At 47.4% G+C, this 20546-nt stretch overlaps 1 protein-coding gene across 14 annotated transcripts in view; it reads right to left on the bottom strand.

Moving 5' to 3' along the window:
• The window catches only part of ZNF536 (zinc finger protein 536), a 435117-nt gene that overhangs the window by 135314 nt on the left and 279257 nt on the right, over nt 1–20546 (bottom strand). For all 14 annotated transcript variants that reach the window (XM_037820159.1, XM_037820158.1, XM_037820155.1 and 11 more), the window contains 2 exons: nt 14827–14979; nt 1847–3418 (listed from right to left, as the gene is read on the bottom strand). In XM_037820159.1, coding sequence (XP_037676087.1) covers nt 1847–3418; nt 14827–14979 — 1725 coding nt within the window. The remainder of the gene's footprint in view (nt 1–1846; nt 3419–14826; nt 14980–20546) is intronic.

Genomic DNA, 20546 nt, shown 5'->3' on the forward strand with positions numbered 1-20546 from the left:
GTTGGGAGCTGCTATTTTGGGAGCCTTGGAGCAGGCAGCTCACAGAAAAGGGGCCCCTCCGATGAAGCAGGCTCCCTGACCCTCACATCCCCCACCCACTTCCACATGGTGCCAGAGGACACCACTGGGCAAGCTACCTTAAAGGCAGACAGCCTTCCTTCAGCATTGATAGGAAGATGGGAAAATTAATAGGGGTAATATGAGCTCATTTCAATAATAATGAGCTTATGAACATGCCAGGTTTTGATCTTTTCTGATGCATAGATTCCTGGCAGGAACTATGATCCTATGTAGGTGGTTGAAAGAACTGAAAATAGACCTTAAAAAAAAAATCCCCAAGCAAACAACAATAAAAAAAGAAACCACCCCAACCACGTACTTAAAACAACAATTAAAAAAGACTGAAATGTTGCTCCCCCAGAAAAAAAGAAAAAAGAAAAAAATTGGACTGACATAAAACCCCTTTCTTCTTCTTTTAAATATTGTTTTTAACAGCTTCAAAAGTAATGAATTGTATGTGGATAAAAATAGATCTGGGGTACTGGTTAATGGGGCCTTGTGAATCATTCAGCATAAGGAACTGTCAATATTTTTTTTTTGAGCTGTCAGAAATCCATTTAGTGATTTCTGACAATTCAAAAAATATTTCCGACTCTTTGATTCCATTCTTAGTGAATTAGGGAAGGAGAGGAAAAGAAGAAATATATCAATTCAATTTATGAACCCAGAGTCCGGCTTCCCGGATCCCATTCTGTGCTAAAAGGAACATCGGGATGCTGAGCTAAGAAATATTCCCTTCACTCTCCCTTCCTCCCTTCCTTCCACAGGTGAAGTAAAATCACAGAAACTCATTCATAGATTAAAGACAAAAAAGTTACCATAGTCATTTGTCTCTAGCAGAAATATGTGGGGACTGATTTCAAAAGGAATAATACAATGAGTTTCTCTTCGGAGAAAGGCTTTCGAATCTGAGTATCTGGGTGCCAAGAGAACGACTTTGATCTTTCCTGCCCCTCTCCCATTCATTTAATCCAATTCCAGGCTTCAAATTTATTATTTTTTAAAATCTGGAATTACTTTGGGGTAACCATATTCTTTCAGGAGGTAAAGAAGCGCCAATTTGCTAACAAGATCAGGCAGGCTTAAATCCAAGACACACAGCACTGCTAACCGGGGACTTCACAATGTACATTTCTGGTTAGAACAGACAGACAGACACGTAGACAGAGAGACAGAAGGTGAAAGTAGAACGGCAAAGTCACAGTAACTGCCATTTGGTATACCCAAAGATGAAACACAAACACCCCCAAACCATCTCCCTGTCTGGAGAAAAGGTCATTTTATTTCTATATTGTGGTTAGTGTGATATAATTTTAGTATCCTCTAAGTCAGTATAAAGAAAAGTTTAAGAAAGCAGATTGGGCTGAGCAAAGCATTAAGGAATTGACTTTAGGCGTCATATGTATACGCTGAAAATACTGAAAAGTTTGCAAGTTACCAGGTCTCTTTTTGCTTTTTGCTTTTCAAGTTTTTTCCCTTCAAGTTATGGATTAAAAACAGGAGTAGTTCCCACTGTGAGACACCCCACCCCTTTGCCATGCCTTTTGTATAGGCATTTTAGATCATTATAATACAAATCAGAACCCAAAAGTATGATTTGTAGAACTTCTAAATGAATTGACTTTCACGATTGTCTACATTGCATATATGGCATTTTTTTTAATGCTTAGTTCAAAATTTTCTAATGGATAAGTCTACCCCAATTTTTTTTTTTTTTTTTTTAAATGCACAATTCAGCACTGATGTTTTGGGAAATGAACTAAAGGAAGAGGATTCTAAAACTTACCACACAAGTCTGGCCTCTTGATACATCCAGAATTTGCTGTGCTACTTGCAAGTCCGTTAAAGGCTGCTAAGCCATCGGAGCTGTAGGCCCTCAGGACCGACAGCATGTTCATGGGCTTCTCCAGACCCTGGGGCCCCCGCTCCGCCTTGGGCAGGCCCGCCGAGGGGTCCTGGGCTGCAAGAAGGCCCGGGCTGTGCCACTGCTTCTCTGGCGCTTGGGGGAAAGGTGAGACTAGTCCCTGGGCGGGCTGGGGGATGCCCGGGGGCAGCAGGCTGTTCCCGCCTTCGCTGCCGTTGTCCTTGCCGAGGGCAGACAGTGGCTTGCTCATCATTTCAGGTTCTGTTTCAATATCCTCTTCTTCATTGTTCTCTCCCTTGGAGGAGTCCATGTCCTCCGAGGAGGCGATGTCAGAGAGGTCATCAGTAGTGTTTTTGTTCGTGGTTTCGGGGATCAGGATTGGGGTGTCATCTTCAGAGTGGGCCTTCCCGTCGGGCTCACTGTTGGCGCAGGAACTGGAGGCTCCCGAGCCAACCACGCTCGGGTAAACGCCAAACTGCTTGTAGAAGTCTGACGGAAAGTTACAGAACACGGGATCCACGTGGCTGGGCCACGTGCCGCTCTTCTGCTCCCCCAAAGTCTCTTTGACCTGCCCCGGGGTGATCTTCTCAGCAGCAGAGTCTAGAGGGCCAATCAAATTGGAAAGGCCCATTTCTTTGCTTGATGGTACCGAGGGTAGCGGGGCCATTTTGCTTGCCTCCCTGGCTTGGTCTTTGCAATTTACTGTTATCCCCAAAGCATTATCTTTGCGTTTTGCTTTGCCCAGGTGGTTGGCCTGGAGATGAAGGGCCATTAGTTCCATGGATGAAGTCGTGAAAGAACAAAATAAGCAGCCGTGCCATGCAATGTTGTCTTGAACAGTCACGGATGAGCCCGGAAGGGAGGCAGCATCCGGCCTCACGGACAGGTCTAGAGGTTCATACTGAGACTTCTCAGACTTCCTCTGGGAGGACTTCCCACTGGGTTTCTCCCCGCCACCATCCACCCCATGGACTTTCATGGAATGAGAGTCAGACAGGGCCTTGTCCTTCATTTCCTTCTCCTTCTTCAAGGAGCTTAAGACAAAGCTGTCCATGAAAGCCTGCAAGGACCCTTGGAAATTCACACCGTTGCTCGTGATACTTTGATAAGCTCTTCCGAGCTCGGAGAAGTGGGTACTTTTGGAAGGAAAGTCAGCACCTTTCAGAGTGTCTGAAGCAGCCTCAGAAGACACGCCGGCGGCCTGCCCTGGATGGTCTCCAGGTGAGAGCACACCCGCTGTCCACTGCTGGGCGGCAGGTCCCCCCCTGAAGTCGATGCCAGGGAGGCCCCTGAAGGCCCCCCTCAGGATGTCGGGCCTGATAAACAAAGAAGCTTTGTTTGACATCTCATCCTTGTGGTCTTGGTTTGGGGTCTGTCCAGACAGGGTCCCAGCCCCATTCTGTCGCTCCCGGTGGTGTCGCTCTAAGTGGTATTTTAAGGATGCTGACTGGGTACCGGCATAGTCACAGTGGGGGCATTTGTAGGGCTTCTCACCTGCAGATTTTGGTATAAGGAGGAAAAAAAAAAGTGTTTATCTCATTTTGGTGTGCTGAACAAGGCTAGAAGGATCAACATTTGTTCTTTGAAACAAAGCAGCTCAAGCTAATAATTAGTTAGAGAACAACTGTTTTTTAATAGAAGAATAATTCGTACTCTTAAGCTTTTTTAATGATTTTGTACCATTTGGGACTATTCAGGAATGACATACTATCTACACACAATTAGCTATCTTTTTCTTTATCTAACATGTGAAAACGGCTGTAGATTTAAAAGCTATGATTATGAAAATTAAGCATAATAATTTCAACCACAGTGATCATTAAAAGTAGAAGTTTAAAAAGACAAAGTATGTAACAAATGGGTGGTTGCAATATTTTGTGTATACAATAGCTCTAAAATTTGTTTAAATTATACACATGGAAACCATTTTTAAACCTAAAAATTTTATGGCACTGTTACGCAAGACTGAAATGAATGATTTAAGTCTTGCTCTGCAGTAAATCATGGATATAATTAGCAAATGGCATACTGCACAAGTAATTTATCATTATTTGGAGGGCACCATTCCAGACGGGCTCAGATATCTGCAGACCTACTGCATTGTTTCTAAATAAAGAACTATAAATACCGATTCTATAAAATATTAATATCATTACAGTGCATTATGATTGCAGCATGTAAAGACATATAGTTAAGATAAAAAGCAGTCAATAAAACTTAAAAGAAAATGAGTAATAAAAAGGCACAAAATATATTTAGTTTCTGTATTTGAAATTAACATTATCTACTGGTCTTTGTAGTGCCTTAAATTTGTACTAATGGCAAACCTAATGCTCCGGTAGTAAAATGTGTAATTTACCTATAATAAGCGCTTTCTAGAGAATAAAAATAGCTTTAAAGAGTGTTTTAAAACATATAAGATCATTTCCATGAATTAAATATTTATTTAAATTCAACACCCAACTCTCATTGTTCTTTCCACCATGGAAAAGATTCCATAACATACAACTTACATCTGCCCACACTGAGAATAGAAGAGAGGAGGACAAACAAATGTGGATTTAAATATATTCCAAGAACTCGTTAGCCATCCTGAGTCTTTTTCTAGATTTTGGAATCAAAAGTCTCTCGGGAAGAAAAGGGATTGTGTCCCTAATGTAATAGCCACCATTATTTCTCAGATGAAGCTCAACTATCTGCCCCCACCCTCACCCCCCGTTCTCCTGCAGAACAGACAGATCTAAAAACCAACAGCCAACGGTACCTTCTGAAAACATCTGACCGTATCTAGCCTCAGCTGATGCGGTGACGCCCACTTCTCCAGGCCTCCATGGGGAAGGCATCTGCGGGGGATGCCTGATTTTGTAAACCAGAGGAACACCAGCCAGGTTCTGAGCAGGGACTCCACGGACATCTCCGGAGTGTGTGCCGGAACCGTGGGGAGACCACACCCGTCTCATCAAAATGGTGGCCAGTGTTCCTCGTTTGTGCCCACAAGCAGCTGAGCAACTCCCTTGCACAGTTCTTCATAAATGGCCTTGTGATCTGGGAAAGGTGCCCACTGGGGAATCTACTTCTCCAAACCTAAAAGTCACAGCCCTTCTGGCTAGCCCAGTGACATGGATCTGGGAGGAAGAATCCATTCCCTTTGAGATAAAGGAACAAAAGGTTTCAGGCACCACTTTCCCACCTCTTGGCATTGAGGCCTGTGTTCGATGTAAACTCTCATCATCCAGTGCTATTTTGACATCCCACCTGCAGGCCAAGGAAGCATCCCTGGGCCATGCAGTTAGTCTGGGCCTTTCTGGGCATCCAGATGTCACAGCCGACTCAGCTTACCTGGGAAGCCCAGTGGCCTTTGCAGCAGCAGCAGTCCCTGAAGCTTAGGGGTGAAGATGGGGCTTGTGGCAGGAGAGCCTGAATAGAACTCAGGGCCTGGCCCTGGGTTAGCGCAAACTCTGTGGGAGGGCCCAGCAGAGAGGAAGCAGAGGGGGGTCTGCAGGTACAGAGTGAGACTCAGGTTGCATTTCGGAAATGCAGCTGGAAATCATTAAGTGCATCTGGCAATGGGTTTATAGAGAAAGGACGGGCCTTCATTAGCAGAAGCTAAAGGATAAGAATGTAGGGAGGTAGGGAGTGCCTTTTTCGGTGTGGACTGCAGGGAAACACATGGGAAATTTGTCTGTACTTCCCAGGGACACATAGTCGAAATGCACACTGGAGCGGTGATTCTAACTGTACTGTGCATTGGAATCACCAAGAGCATTTGTTAAAACACCAGTTCTAGGTGTTCTAGACTCCCTAGGGTGGGGCCAGAAGTTGGTATACTTTAACAAGTACCCCTGGTGACTCAGAGGGAGATGACACTCAAAAAACCCAAATGGGATTGCCTGGGGAGCTTTCAAACACGCTGACACCTGGGCCCACCTCCACCTCCAGAAATTGAGTTAATTGGCCCCTGTCATGGCCTGGACATGGGATTCTTCCAAAGCTCCCCAGATGACTTTTGAAGGAACCTGGTTCAGAACCACTGTCTAGGAGCTCTCCGGGAAGTACCCATTGAGGTAGGTGCCCTGGGGCAGCTCGGCAGGGGAGATAGTCTGGACACAAGGAGGTGTTTGCAGAGACTGGAGACCCTCTGCTACTTTGAGCTGCACTGGACAGGGCCCTTGTCTTGGTACCTTTGCTTCCCTAGCCTGTAAAGTGGGAAGGTTGGAGCAGGTGTTCTCTGAGACCTCATCCCAACTCTAAACCTTGTGTCAAGACTATACCAAGTGTCCTGAAGGGGGGCAAAGACACGTGTGGAGGGGGCGTATGTGTGCACACCTGGAAAGGTACAGATTCATTCACACCCTCATTTCAATTGGACAAACCAGTGCATGAATGAGCACCTCCTACCTCCCAAGACCTGCTGTTGGCATTGGGAATTGAGTGAGGAGTTAGAGACAAGGTCCTGCTGTCACAGCCTTCAGGGGGGATATGTTACACGGTTATTAAAGCAAGAGGAATTCAGACACACACACACACACACACACACACACACACGTGCAGAAAGCATGCAGGAGAAGATTACTTCACTCCACCCACTGCTCCTTCAAAGTTCAAACTAGGTCTCAGCTTCTACAGCTTCAGGGGAAGAAAGGCCATAGTGGAGAAACAAGAACAGTTAATTCTTAGCATTTGTGTCTCCAAAGGCCCAAGCCCTGGTGACCTAGGGGCTGCTTAGAGAACTTCCAAGGTTCTTTTGACAGCATGTGACGGGCACAGGCATTAGAAAGTCACTGGCCATCCTTCCCCTGCCCCTCCTCACTGAGGGAAGACCCGCACTGCCACCTCGTCCTTTTCATAGCCCCATGCCCTGCCTACTTAGCCTTGAAGACTTTGGGGGGCTGCTCCCAGCTTCTCCAGATCAACACCCAGAGTAATGTTCCATGGGATAAACCCACTCCCTTTGGACTGGTGGGTTTATTTCGTGCGCCTAAATCTTAACTTTATTTTCTACAAATACTCTAAACTCTTTGTATAATCACCATTGCCTTCTTTCACGAGGCCTTTCCGTAATTCCTAGATTCACTTCCAATGGGGGACACAGGGAAATTCTTTTGAGAGTAAAGCAAGCCCCCTGCCGGGTGCGTTTCTGGCCAGGCAAGCACAGCGATGGGGTGGCCCCCCTGGGATTCCCCCAATGGTCCCAGGGTTTCTCTTTCCACTGGAAACATCCCAGCTGTTTCCCAAGTGTTCTTTCCCCAAAGGGCACATTTCAGAGCACTCAGGAGGCAAACTTCTCACAGCATCGGCCTAGACTGGGTGGGGTAATGAACGAGAGGGGGAAGCCAGCAGCAGATTTCACAGGCGCTGAGGTGCGGTCAAGTCCTGCTCTTGCATTCGGCTGCCACAAACGCCGAGTCCACCTGTGCGGGGCAGCTGCTTTGCAGGACAGGTCACCAGCAGCTGGGCACCCTCTTCAACCCCAGTGCCCGGGGACCTGACACTAACAAGTCGCGGCTTCAGGGTATCGCCAGACTTCCTGCCAAGGAGAGCCAGTGGCCTGCCCTGCCCTCCCCCAACCACGGCCAGACTCGACCCGACTTGGAAGGGCATTCCCCGGGCAGCCTGGTGGCACAGCACAGCCAACTCCAGCCCTGCCAGCAGCTCCGTCTAGTTGAAAGACTGGCCACTTAGACTGTCAGTTAGTCCAAACCTATAGGGGGATCACTCAGACTGTCCCAAGCTTTCCAGGGGGCCATGCATCCTCTGGTCACCTCCAAGGTCCCTCTTCAGATGTCTGGGATCTGCTGTCTTTGCTGCCTGATGGAGAAAACCACAGAACCAGATGCCCTCAGAGTCAGGCAGGTCAGATGCATGTGGGAAACAGCAGGGTGGGGACAGGCAGATGTGAGGACCTCCGACTTTCCAAGAAAAGTCACGGGTCCAGGTTCCAGCGTGCAACATCCTGCAACATTAAATACTGGCGCCTACTTCAAAAGTTTTTCCAGCACTCAGAGGGCCCCAGCACCCTACTCTGTAGACCTGGTCTGGACCAGGGGGCCAGTGTGAAGTTTGTGTCTGGGTGAGGATGCACAGTGTCAGGACATTCGCCCACTGACCTTCTAGGGGAAATACAAATATTTTAAAAGGAATAAAATGTAGGCCAAAACGATGCATTTCTAGGAAAAAAGAGCTTTGCTAGAAAAGGCATCATAAAATAAAAAATCATTCCAATGAACTAATGAAATCATTTGTACCATCTTACATTAAACAGCTTCCCAAGGACATAATGGCATCAGATATGCATTCAACTTTGGAATGCCATTGATAATTTCTCCAAGTCTTCACATCATAAATGTTCAGAACTATATGACCACATGGTTCATGCACCTCACTGTCTCATGCTTACGTGGTCCTGTCTTTTATCATTCTAAACCTCCACTTGACACTTGGTATGCCAGAGGAAACTTCACCATCCCAGGGAGTTATTCAGAGCAAGTTCCCGACAGCACCTCTCAGAAAATAACAGGTAGATCCATATTATTTTCTTCAGGAATTCCTTTATCAAGCTTTTGAGAAGAGCTTCATGCTTCTAATTTTTTTGTTGTCGTTTTTTGCTAACTCGCCAAAAGTGTTTTCACTTTTAAGTTGAGTAACTGAATATTTTCCTGTATTTGCATCCTCTATTTGATATTTATTTAGTCGTTCTGCATGTCTTTACTTAGTTAATACCAGGAGAGATAAATATGGTGGTGCCTTTGCAGCAAAGCTTCAGTACATTAATATAAATTGTACACTAATTCCCCCAAAGCACATATATGTTGTAAACCTGAAGACTTTTCACACAGCTGCTTACTGCTAAACAGTGCCTTGTCCAGAAGGGGACAATCTGTGTCTCTAATTGCTGTCACTGAAGCCGAGATTCATTATGTGACTTTCCCATTAAAATGTGAGCATTAATTTGTATAATGAAATATCACCCACTGCAGTGTTCATTAGCCATGCCCTACTGTATACGGCACATTGTTAGCTACCTAGAAACTGTAGTTAATTTCACTAATGGATATTTCCCTACTTAGTGTTTGGTAGGAAATTTATACTGTAACATTACCTCTTAAACTTTTAAGGAAATTTAAATTCAATCAATTATTTTCAGCAAAAGTTTGGGATGTCATTAAGGCAGGAAGAGTAAGGAAGGGGGGATGTGGAAGAATAAAACGGGCTTTTAGTCCATCTTAGAAACAGAAAAATGATGGAATTCTAATTCAAAACAAAAAGAAGAAAAAAAGAATCATCTCCTTTGGGGCAAGCAGACCTTTATTTAAAATTAGTTTTCGTCATTACCCAGGTGGCTGTCCCCCCACTAAATGACAGCGACTCAAGCTCTTCTTTTCAGAAAAAAGAAATGGGAATGGCACAAATTTAACCGATCCATGTTTTTAAATATATTCAGTGTGCTTTTATAAATGGTCAACACCAACCTGATGACCTCACCTAGAAGAGGAAATACGCTAGCACCAAAGGTAAGGTGTGCACCAGGGAAAGGCCCTGGAGGTGGCTAAATCTCCCTCCCACCCCACTCCTGTGCACGTCGGCGCTGGGGAGGCTCCTTGAAGGTGCAAGGCAGTTTCCGAGATGGCACGGGGTGTTTCTAATCTCTGAGATTCCCACGAGTGATTCCACCCTGCCTTCCTTCTCGGGGCTTGGAGCTTCCCCACATGCCACACAACACCTCCCTAAACCTCACTGTGCTGCTGGAGAAACTGAGGCCCGGGGGGTCAAGGAGGCTGAGAACAGGCCCGCCCGAGTGAGGAATAAGGCAGGACCTGGAAGGCACAGTACTTCCCTCGCACGGCGCCGGCAGGCCGCGTCCACGCACCTCGGGGGGGCCTGCCGCCTCCTTTCCTCTCGCTGGGGATGGGGCATACACACGCTGTCAAAGAAATGCCGCGTTAATTTCCCCGAAACAAGGCAAAATTCACCGCCCCCACACACAAAAAAGATAAAAATAGCAATATAGTGTAGTGCATTCAGGGTTCTGAATTAGGCAGGTCTGGATTGCAACTCTGGGGGCTCCTGGTGTCCACGTAATGTCTCTGAGGCTCCGTTTCCTCCCTGGTAAGGGGCTGGGGGCGAGGCAGGGACTGAGGAGGGAGTCCACGGCCGGTGAATTGAAGCTTATTCCACTGAGAGCTCAGCCAGGGGTATCCCTTCCTAAGTTCTAATTGTTGAACTGGCACAGGGCCTGGCACATGGGAGCACACGGCAGGTGTGGCTGCCACCACTATTATTGTCACTCTGTGGATCAATGCCCTTTGGTTGGATTTTCTGCGTCCAGCCAGTTGCTTCCAGGCTGCGCAGACACAGCTCAGTCCACAAGGCAAGAAGACTCCCAGGCTGCCCCTTCTTGGATGTGCGGCCCTTTGGAGTGCTGCAAGAAAGAATTTCTCACCCTTCCACAACTCTCTCCTGTCCTATCTGGAGAGAGAAGACGGGCCTGGTGACAAGATGAGGGGGAGAGCCGAGGGCGGCACCTCTGTGTGCCCACCCAGGCAGCCCCCAGGATGAGAAGCCAATGCGTCAGCCTGAGGCTGAGCCCACCCCGAGCTCACCAAGACCCTTGAGAAACTGCAGGCTGGCTGGCCTCGCTGTGCGACTCCAACGCAGGGCTGGACCAATGTGCACAGCACATCACAACCGGATTAATAAAGCACTCGCCTAATTTGAGAGGGGAAAAAAACTAACAAGATTTATTTTTAATTAGTCTCTGAACTTCCGTGCCTCCAAGCTCTGACTAGTGAGGTAGCTTCTGCCAGAGGCTGATTACAACAGTCACCCCACAATGCCACACGAGTTAGCCACCCGGGGGGAACTTTCCTGAGTCCCACGGCCACGCAGGACGTGATGCACCCATCTGGGGCTTTGTGGGGAATGCACCCCACTCCAGCCTTTTGGGGGACTGATCAGCACCTATCTGCTGCCTGCATGTGAAACAGAGACACGGGACCTCCAGAGTGGCCCCAAGCCCTTAGCGTCCTCAGGTGGGGTTGGAGGAGGGGCAATGAGGGAAAAGAGAGGGTGCAGCTGTGGGCAGCTGTTGGGAGAGACCTTGGGGACATCCCTGCAACTGGCTGCATGTCATCATTGAATGTTGGCTGACACAGCTCCTTTCTGAGCCTGTGCTGGCCAGCTCTGAATGAGAATCTTTGCACTGTGCTCTAAAAGAGAACCTGCACATGCCCAGTGGCTGGACCCTAACCAGGCCAGAGTTGTGTTTTAGAGAGGAGAGAAGCTCAGCTTCCCCTGGGCTGGGCTGTGGTCCACACTCCCCTTGGCAGGAGCAGACTGGAGCAGCCTCTCTGGTCCCTGACTAGCTCCGAGGACCCCTGGGGTCCTCCAGTCGCCCCCCAACCACTCAGCCCCCTGTAGGGCTGGCTGAAGCTCAGTGGGTGGCCTAAAAGTCCCAGCTACCTGCAGGCATGCCCCAGCCCCAGGTGTTCAGAGAAACCTGGCTGGTGCACGTACTCAGCACCGCTCTAATAAACAGGTGTTGGGAGAAGAGCAGTAATTGAGTTAATGTAGTGGAGAAAAAAAGGAAAGGGTTTTTTATCAGTCAATGTTATACGACCAAGACTTCTAATAAAGATGGAGTATGACAGAAATATACAGAGAATGTGCTACCTAATATCCTGGCCAATTAAAATATATTTATTGCAAGTTGGATTTTTAAATGTCCTCATTCAGGTGCATTATAGAAAAACTTCAAAAGACAGCGTTTCAGAAAACATGTTTTTATCTCAGACTGCTGTCCTCTTGCTGTGTCGTCCGGAAATACGAAAGCAGGGAGCAAGGGAAGGCAGGATGGGGCAAATCAATAATGTGAACCCCGTATTAAATCATTTATTAACAAATAACTTGATTTTGATTTTTAATTACTCGTGTAATCTACACTTTTACATTGTCATAATGGATGTTTACTTTGGTGATTTATAACATGTAACACTTTCTGTTCTATGCAAATGCACAAGTGTAAGCATTTTCCAACTTCTTTGTTCTTAGATAAAAAGAAAATTGATCTTTATCTGGTTACCATTCTGCTTTTTAAGCACTGTAAACGCTGTTTTGGAGGATGGGGGGAGGGTGTGATGTTTCCATGGCTTCTTTCATTTTCTCCCTTACTCTAAGGAGTTTCCAGAATGTCTTTGTCCAATGCCCTGTCTTGCCTCTGGTCAGTGTCTCCAAACCAGTGACTACTGGTCACAAACTATGAGGCAGAAGTTCAGAAAAAATACTTGCTCAGCCTTTAAAGCTGCAAAAAGCAGTATCCATTGGCTCCTGCCAGCTTCATCAGCACTTCTGCTAGCTTTGCTCCTAACTTTACCAGGAAATACTCTGGAGTTTCTGCTCTTATCCCTGGGCCAGTGATGGGGGTGGCGACCCTCGGGGTCAGCGAAGCTCCTCATTGGGCGGTGCTGCCCTTCCTCTCCTGACCCACACCCCCAGACAAGGTTGGCCCCACCCACGGTGAGCTACCACCCACCTGGCAAGTCTGGCCCAGCGTTCTGTATCTACAGCAAATGAAAGTTTAGTACCACAAGACACCCCGGCCTGGTCTCCACACTCCTCGAACAGCCCAACAACAGGGGCTGTGGTTTGCCTCCCATTCCTGGCGGTAAATGGGTCCCCACCACCACCACAGCCTCAGGGGATCCCTGCTCCAACCTGGGGAGGAAAATGGACATTGGCATGATCCCAGGAAGCCAGATGTCCACGCTGACTCCCCCCGAGCCTGCTCACTTTCACTAGTCCACTTCCTAATTCATTCATTCATTCAGCAAGTACTTTCTCAGCAAATACCCTGACCCAGGCTCTGTTCTATGCACTGAGACACAACAGAACAGACAGACACAGGCTTCACTCTTATGGAGCATTCTGACATTCTACCATGCGAAAAGACAGACAATGACAAAACACAAATGTACGGTTTGTCAGGTAGGGTGAGGGCTATGGCGATGGGAGGGGAATAGGATAAGCCACTGGGGAGAGAGTAGATGGTTTAACAGGTGGACAGGGAAAACCTCACGAGAAAGACACATTGGTGCCCAAACCCTTAAGGCAAATGAGCAAGTCATGTAGGCATCTGGCAGAGAAGCACAAAGTGCCAGGACCCTGAGCGGGAGCTTGGGGACCTCTCTCTGAGTTCTGGGCCTTTGCAGCATCCCCTGCCATGCTGTGGTTCCAAAAGATAGGCCATCTTTCCAAAAGGACCAGGGTGCCTTGGGGTAGGGACCCTGTTTCCCACTGCACTTGTCCCCTCTGTGCCCCCTGCACAGGGCCAGGATCACTCATTCATTCTGCATTTTTTCAGTCATCCAACATTTCAGTTCCATTTATAGCACCCCTACTATGTGCAAGGGGCCCCTGTAGGCCCTGGGTTATGGTAATAACCCTTAGATTCTCTTTGGTGGGAGGCAAACAATACACAAGTAAAGGAATGACTGAACTGATCAACACCATTTCGGGACGTGCTAAGTTTAGGAATAGAAGCAAGCAGGGGCGGTGAGGGCGTGGTCGGGAATGGGCTCTCTGAAGGGATCGCATTCCAGCTGGGCACCCAGGGACCCTGGAGGAAGAACATTCCAGGCGGAGGGACCAGGAGGTACTACAAGCACTCTTGATCCTGCTTGATTCGGAGGGACACGCACTCCGCCTTCAAGGCACGGGGGAGGGCAGGCGGGGGGTTAAGAGAGGCCATCAGATGAAGATCAGTGCACGGCAGGGTTGGGAGTTAGAGGGGCACAGGCCCCAGGGGCCTCCTGGGAGGCTGGGGTGACCTGGTGTAGGTAGGCCTGGGCTGAGTCCAGGAGAGGGGAGGTGCTGCAAGGCGGGGAGAGTAGCCCTGGGAATACATAAAGAAGGCAGACATGGCCCTCGGGCGCCTGTCCTCAGGGCTCCTCTGGTGTCAGGGAGATATGCAGGCACCAGGTGAGGCCCCAGGTGAGGCCCCAGGTGAGGCTCCAGGTGAGGCTCCAGGTGAGGCACTCCTCGCTTAAACCACAGATGTGCACAAGCCTGCGGGCACTAAATATCCCTGCAGAACCCTGAGTTTTATTGACTCCTTGGGAAACAGACCACAATTATTTTTGAAAATAGATGGCATATTTGCCTATCCTCTGAAGCAGTTCCTACTCCAATAGATAAAGTGTCAGGAGAAAAATCAAAGAAAATGGAGGTATCCATATCTCAGATAGATTTTTTTTTTTTTTTTTTTTTTTTTTTTTGGTATTGGCAATGTACAAACAACTAGCAGGAAAGCCAACAAAGACCAGGATCAAGGGACAAGGTAGAAAGCCCCAAATCATTCCTGCTGGGGAGGGGCTAGGAGGACGCCAAAGCAAGAGAAATGGCGAAAGCAGCCCAGCACCCATTTCCCCCAGTTTGGGGATGAGCACTTCACTTTTTCTTTGGAGGAGACCCGTTGTTAGAAACCATCCCTCTTCTGCTCCGAGTACTGTAAGGGGCACTGATGCCATCTGTCCACTTCCAGGTATGGGCGTGCAACCAGGTCCTCCTGAACTCACAGGGGAGCTGCTACATTCCCTGTCACTTGCACCTGGGGGACTCCTGGCTACTAGAAGGGGTTGGGAGGAGCCACTTCTTGCAGTACAGTGTCCTCCAGCCTCGGACAAAGCATAGTTATCAAGGTCCTGGACCACGGGGGATCTGCCTCTACATGCCTGCATATGATCTGGAAGGGCCACCGTTAAATGATGCACTAGCAGTGCTCCACTCGGGCCCACACTGTGGCACCCAGACAGCCCCCGGAGGACCTGATGACAGTGGCCCAGGCACCGGCAGGCCTGGGGTAGCGCGTCCTCCTCCGAGCTGAGCCCCGGGGCCACCACACCGCTCACCTGTGTGGATCCTCAGGTGGACCTTGAGGTGATGGGACGTCCGGAAGGTCTTCCCACAGTAGGGGCAGTCCTTCATGGCCGAGCCCAGGCTCCGGTCGCGGAGCAGCGTGGGCTGCTGGACGCCAGCGGCTCTCCCAGCCTCCTCGCCGATGTCTGCAGCGGGGGAGAAACGTTCTCACATCACTTCAGCACATGTCAGGAGTTGTTCGCACCAAAACTGCTAACACCACACAAAGTTAAACATGTCAATACTACACCTGTCTATTTCATTCTTTAAATCTGACAGAATGCTGACAATTCATGTATTTTCTTGTTATTCTCTTAAATTATTTCATCTTTCCTATCATCATTTTAAGCAGCATATGGTACCTTTATATTGAATTGAATTAAACAAGAAAAGAAACAGCTGTGTCAGCAGCTGGTTTGATTTCTTCTTTTGCTTAGCTCTTATTAGAAATTTTTTTTTTCCAAAAGTTTAAAATGTTGGTGTTTGTTGAATTTGATTAATTTATACTATGGACTAGCTGGAGAGTTCACTATAGCATCAAAATCACATTTGCATGATATCAAGCGAGAAACTAAAAAAATGTGTCTCAGCTGAGCCCCCAAGACATGCAGACATACAGCTATTTTGGGATAGGAAAGAAAATTATCCCAAACTGATCATTTTTCCCTTGTAGAATCTTGTATCTCTCACTAGCTGGTGTAATCTCTTGAAAGGGAGAAGAAAAAGTATGGAAATGTGGTTCCACAATTAGACCATGATAAACATATAGTGACATATTCAAAGTCATGTGCCGAAACTCAGCTGCAAAACTCCCGTGAACTTAGAGCACTGCAGTTAAATCTTTGTGCAGTGACTTGAGGACTTCCTCTGTCAAGCATCAATACAAAATCTCCTTTCTGCTGTTATTTGTTATGTAACCCAAGCCATTAGAAATATGGAATAAAATTTACATACGCTTGCTTTCTGCACAGAAATATGGGACATAATAGTAAATAAAACTGTGAAAAGATCTGGTGGTTGGAGGGTACATTGCTGCAACCCAAGGCCTGACAGCACATTGCCAACAAGGCACCATCCGGGGATCAGGAGCGGGCAGGAGCAGAGAATCTGTGCCTCCCCAGGCGGAGGTAAGAGAGCCTGTTCTCTGGACTCGCTTTTCTTCCTGCCTCCTCAGCCTCCCCACGAAACTGGGAGCTTGCAGCCTGGCAGCAAAGCCAGTCCCCTGAGCTAGCAGGGTCCTTGCTGTGGCTTCCAGCCCACCCTCAAAGCTTCATGGTAAATCCCACTATGAGAAAAGGGACCTTCTGGGATAATGAGCAGATCTGTGAGTTCTGTGGAGCTCAGGATAAATAAGTTTTGTACTTTCCAAGCAATGGAAAATGCAAATTGCTTTTATTCTGCAGCATCCTTTTCTAGTGCTCTCGGCTGACAGCCAAAAGGGACAGACTTATGGACCATAAAGAAGATGAAGGCAAATGCATTTAATTCTTACATGCATGTTAGCTCCCAATAACTTTGGAAGCCCTGTGGCTTGGAGTACCCTCTGTGTATTTGGACTATACAGGATGATACTATCACCCTGAACAAGTTATTTGAAAGCTCTCTTTTAATCCTAGTCTCTCAACTCTTCTGGCCAGAAGAGCTATTCAAAGGATCTAAATGTCCAGCATTTTTCCTTCCACATATAGGGTGACTGGGTGCATCCAAATCTAGAACTCACCACCAGCCACCTTGCCCCACAAAGTGCTAGATTTGTGGTCACCCAAATGGATGTGGAAAGACTACCAAAGATAGCTTATTTTTATGACAAAGGGACAAGAGACAGTTGGAACATCATGTCTGACAACCAAATGTGCTGGGTACAGTCACAGCTGGGGCTCCACACCCCACGGTCTGAGACCACCAAGGGCCACCAAGCTCTGCCTTGAGTTTGCCAACTGCCAAAAAATGCAACAGGCTAAATGCCAATTCCAAGCTGGGCCATACCCTAGATTTAAGCAACAGGAATGCCTTCCCCTTCTACTCACCCACCCTGACCCCAAACATGTTGAATTTGCCCCCCCAGTCACTCACTCAGCTTTCTTGTTGCTGGGATCACCAGGTCAGTTTAAAGCAAACATGAGTCATTAAAATTCTGCCCAAGTGCTTTTGGAACTGGTGAAGGAACACTATTTAAGTTAGGAGGCCAATCAATAGCTGTCAATTTGAATGATTAGCAGAACTTAAGTGTCCTGGAAGTTGGCTTTAAGGATGGAGGGGGGCATGTCCAGTGCACCTTATAGATAAATATATAGATAGGGGCATCCCGCTGTTCTGGAGGGCCTGGCAGAAGTCGAGGATGAGCTGGGCCTCACCAAGTGTCACTCTAAGCAACAGCCCCTATCAGTTTTCCTTTTATCTTTCTATCTCAGATAGGTGTGGCCCCCCAAAGAGAATAAATTTGTAAGATAAACAGCTCTCTCAGAAGATTTAATGGTCTAATTTTCACTTTACAGAGAAATGTTTTGTTTTGTTTTGTTTTTCTCTTGGCGGTCCAGAGGCCTATAGCATTTACTCTTAGACTAATCCTACTGGAAAAACAAACTCGGAGCAATGATGAAGGGGAATTGTGGGTGGTCCCAGGAAGTGTCTGGAGGGACTGAAAGCCGAGCACGGTGACAGCTGAGGCAGGCCTGGCCCAGTCGCACACTCGCACAGGGCCCCATGTGGGAGTCCCCGCCCTGCATGATGTGCATCGGTGAGCACTGCGTGTGTGCCTCTTGGCTCAGCTGTGAAAGGAGGGGCAGCCCTGCCAGGTCCAAGAGTGGGGTGTCCCGGGAGCAGGGGTCCAGGCCGGGATGCCGTCTCCCTGCCTAACACATCCTTAGCCCGTGGGCTCTGGACACCTCGGGGCTGGAGGAATGGCTTTTCTTGCTCCCACTAACAACACAGAATCCTTCTTTCAGAAATGGGAAACTTGGATGGATGAAATGATAATAACCTAGAGGGACACGGGCCGTATTTGCGGCCCCTACAAAGTTTCAGCCAACAAAAAGTGAATTGAAATAGGTATCAGACAACTTTTCAAGCGTACTTCTCTTCCTATAAGCTGAAGATGGTTAACTAAAAGTGGGGGGATGGACCCAAATCATTTCAAGTTGCTTTTCAAGAATATGTGATTTGGGGGGGGGGGGCAGGGAGACATCAGATAATGGACCTCCCTAGTTCTGTTTCAAGGACGGAACCCATGGCTTCTACACTTTCACTTGCTTGTTTTAATCCTCTGGAGCTGGGAAAAGGGTTGGCCTAGTTCAATGTGACGTGCAGGTGTATAACCTTCCCTGGGCGTTCACAGGGGGCAGTCCCACACCTGGGGGACCGAGGAGGAGCCAGGGGGCTTAAAGGTGGACACGGACCATCTTAGAATCCTCTTCATCTACTGAACGACTAACTGGCCACACTGGAGAGACAAGATGCTGAGAAATTGAAGCACATACCTTTTCAAAAATTGAAGCCCGGGCAAATGTCAAATACTATGGCAGCTGTCTGAAGCCGTCCCTGAGCCTGGCTGTCCTGATGTACACAAGAGTATTCAGATTTATGTGGGCCTCAACATAACCTCAACCTTAATCATATGCTGGGAGCATAAAACTCTGATTCATCAAATGATTTCATAATTTATGGATGTGTTTTCCATGGGTTATCTTTCAACACTGAGCTTCCTTAATACATATTTAAAACAGACTTTGTGTTCCCAGAAGACTGACTCAGCATCCTTTCGGATCCCTAATGCCTGGTCCCTTGGTTCCCATGTGACCCAGGGGGACTGGCTTCCTTCACCCGGTGACGCTGGAGCACCTCCAAGCCCAGCCCAGGCAGTCTCTGCTGTCTGCCTCTGGGCCTCCGTTCACCCACCCTGGCTGCACCCACAGTCAAATAAGAAACCTGGGAACGAGTCCTAGAGAAGGGGAGGAAACGGCCATGCAAGGAGCAGTATGAAAGGAACAGTCAGTGCCCCCTAAGGTTCCCAAGGACCCCCATCCACTGCACTAAGTTGAGACCAGGTGACTAGCTCCGACCAAGGGATGAAGGCGATGGGTACCACCCCTGGCCAAGGAAGAGAAGGCACACATGTGGGTCCTCCTCCATTTCTTCCCCAGCCACAGGAAGTAACCTTGGGACACAAGGGTTGAGATGGAATCACAGAATGGGAGGCACCTGTTCACACACCCACACCAGACTTCGCATGAATGAGAAATAAATGTTGGTTGTATAAAGCCATGGAGAGTTGGAGGGCTGTTGCTATGGAAGGAGATCGGGCATTGACTAACAAAAGAAACCTTCTACCACTGAGTTCTTCTGCATTTATGCCCAATTACCAGAATGGGAGAGAGAACAAGAGCTAGGGAGAGAGGCCAGAAGAGGGAGAGTGTCAGAAATGAGAAAGGACATTTTGTGAAAATTGTGTGTGTATTCTCAGTTCTTACTTCATATTAACTGCCAGTCAGCCTTACCCGTCACACGCCCAAGAGCACATTTTGGAAAGCATTCCATTAAAAAAAGGACGATGATGATGACGATGAAGACGATGATGCAGCCCACACAGTGAATGGGGAGTCACCCCAGCGACCTCGTGTGGGAAGGCAGCTGTCGGCAGGACTGGGTATTTACCACTTTATACTATAAAATGCCATGGTATTTTAATTTCTATGACACTCCTAGTATCACAGTAAATACGTTTTCCCAAATGAGTTTGCAGTTAATTCTGAAAGTCTGCCTTGTGCAAAGAGCATCTCAAAAGCAAGCTCTCACTTCATTAATGAAAAATATATATATTTATATTTGTGGAGTCTAAGGAGGAGGCAGTTCGCCAGGACACCAAAAAAAATCACATCTTTTTTAATTTCATTGCCACATCCACCAGTGCTTTAAGATCTTTGCAGGGGCAGAAAAATAACTATCACCTTGGAGAAAGTCCAAAGGAATATATAGTTCCTCTTTAAAGCTTAACACTTTCCCTTATTTTGAAAACTTTAAAATTAACAGATGCTAATTAAACAACGATCAACGCAGTACAGATTCCCCAGTCAAGTAAAGGGCTCCTTTCATTTTCAAAAATGATTTTAAATCAGTGGTGTGCTTAAAAATTATAACACAACTATAAACAATTCTACTTAACTCTTGGAAGACACAAGTCATGCTTTAGGTCAGTCTTAAGTTGGTGTCTGCTGTTTTATCTTCAAAGTTCTCAGTTTTATGATGGCCATTCACAGTCAAGTTAAAAGTTAAGCAGGAGTATGGATTGGCACAAATATTTGTTTAAACAGACAGGCATTTTAGAAAAGGATGCCCACTCGCCAGCTTTCTTTGGGGTGGCTGGGAACGGGGACTGGGCTGGGGCTCGCTGTCCCTCTGACTAGAGGTGAGGCAGGGGTGGAGTGCCCACCACCATTGCTATTTCTCACCTTCAACCCACACTCAAGACTGAGCACAGCTCTGTTTGCTTTTGGCGAGATAACGATTTCCAAGATCAGGGAAATAAGTCATTAAAAGGCTAAAATTGAAAATAAAAAAGGAGTGGGGGGGGGCTATAAGATAATAGGATCTCAATAGCTTCTCTAAAGCAGCATTTTGATGAGTTAAGTGAAAATGGATCGGAAACACATGGATTAAATTTCCCTTAAAATACACAAGGGTTTCAACATCAAGTGCTGTGGGCCAAATGTGTTTCTGG

This window comes from Choloepus didactylus, chromosome 27, assembly GCF_015220235.1.
Source record: "Choloepus didactylus isolate mChoDid1 chromosome 27, mChoDid1.pri, whole genome shotgun sequence".
Taxonomy (NCBI): domain Eukaryota; kingdom Metazoa; phylum Chordata; class Mammalia; order Pilosa; family Megalonychidae; genus Choloepus; species Choloepus didactylus.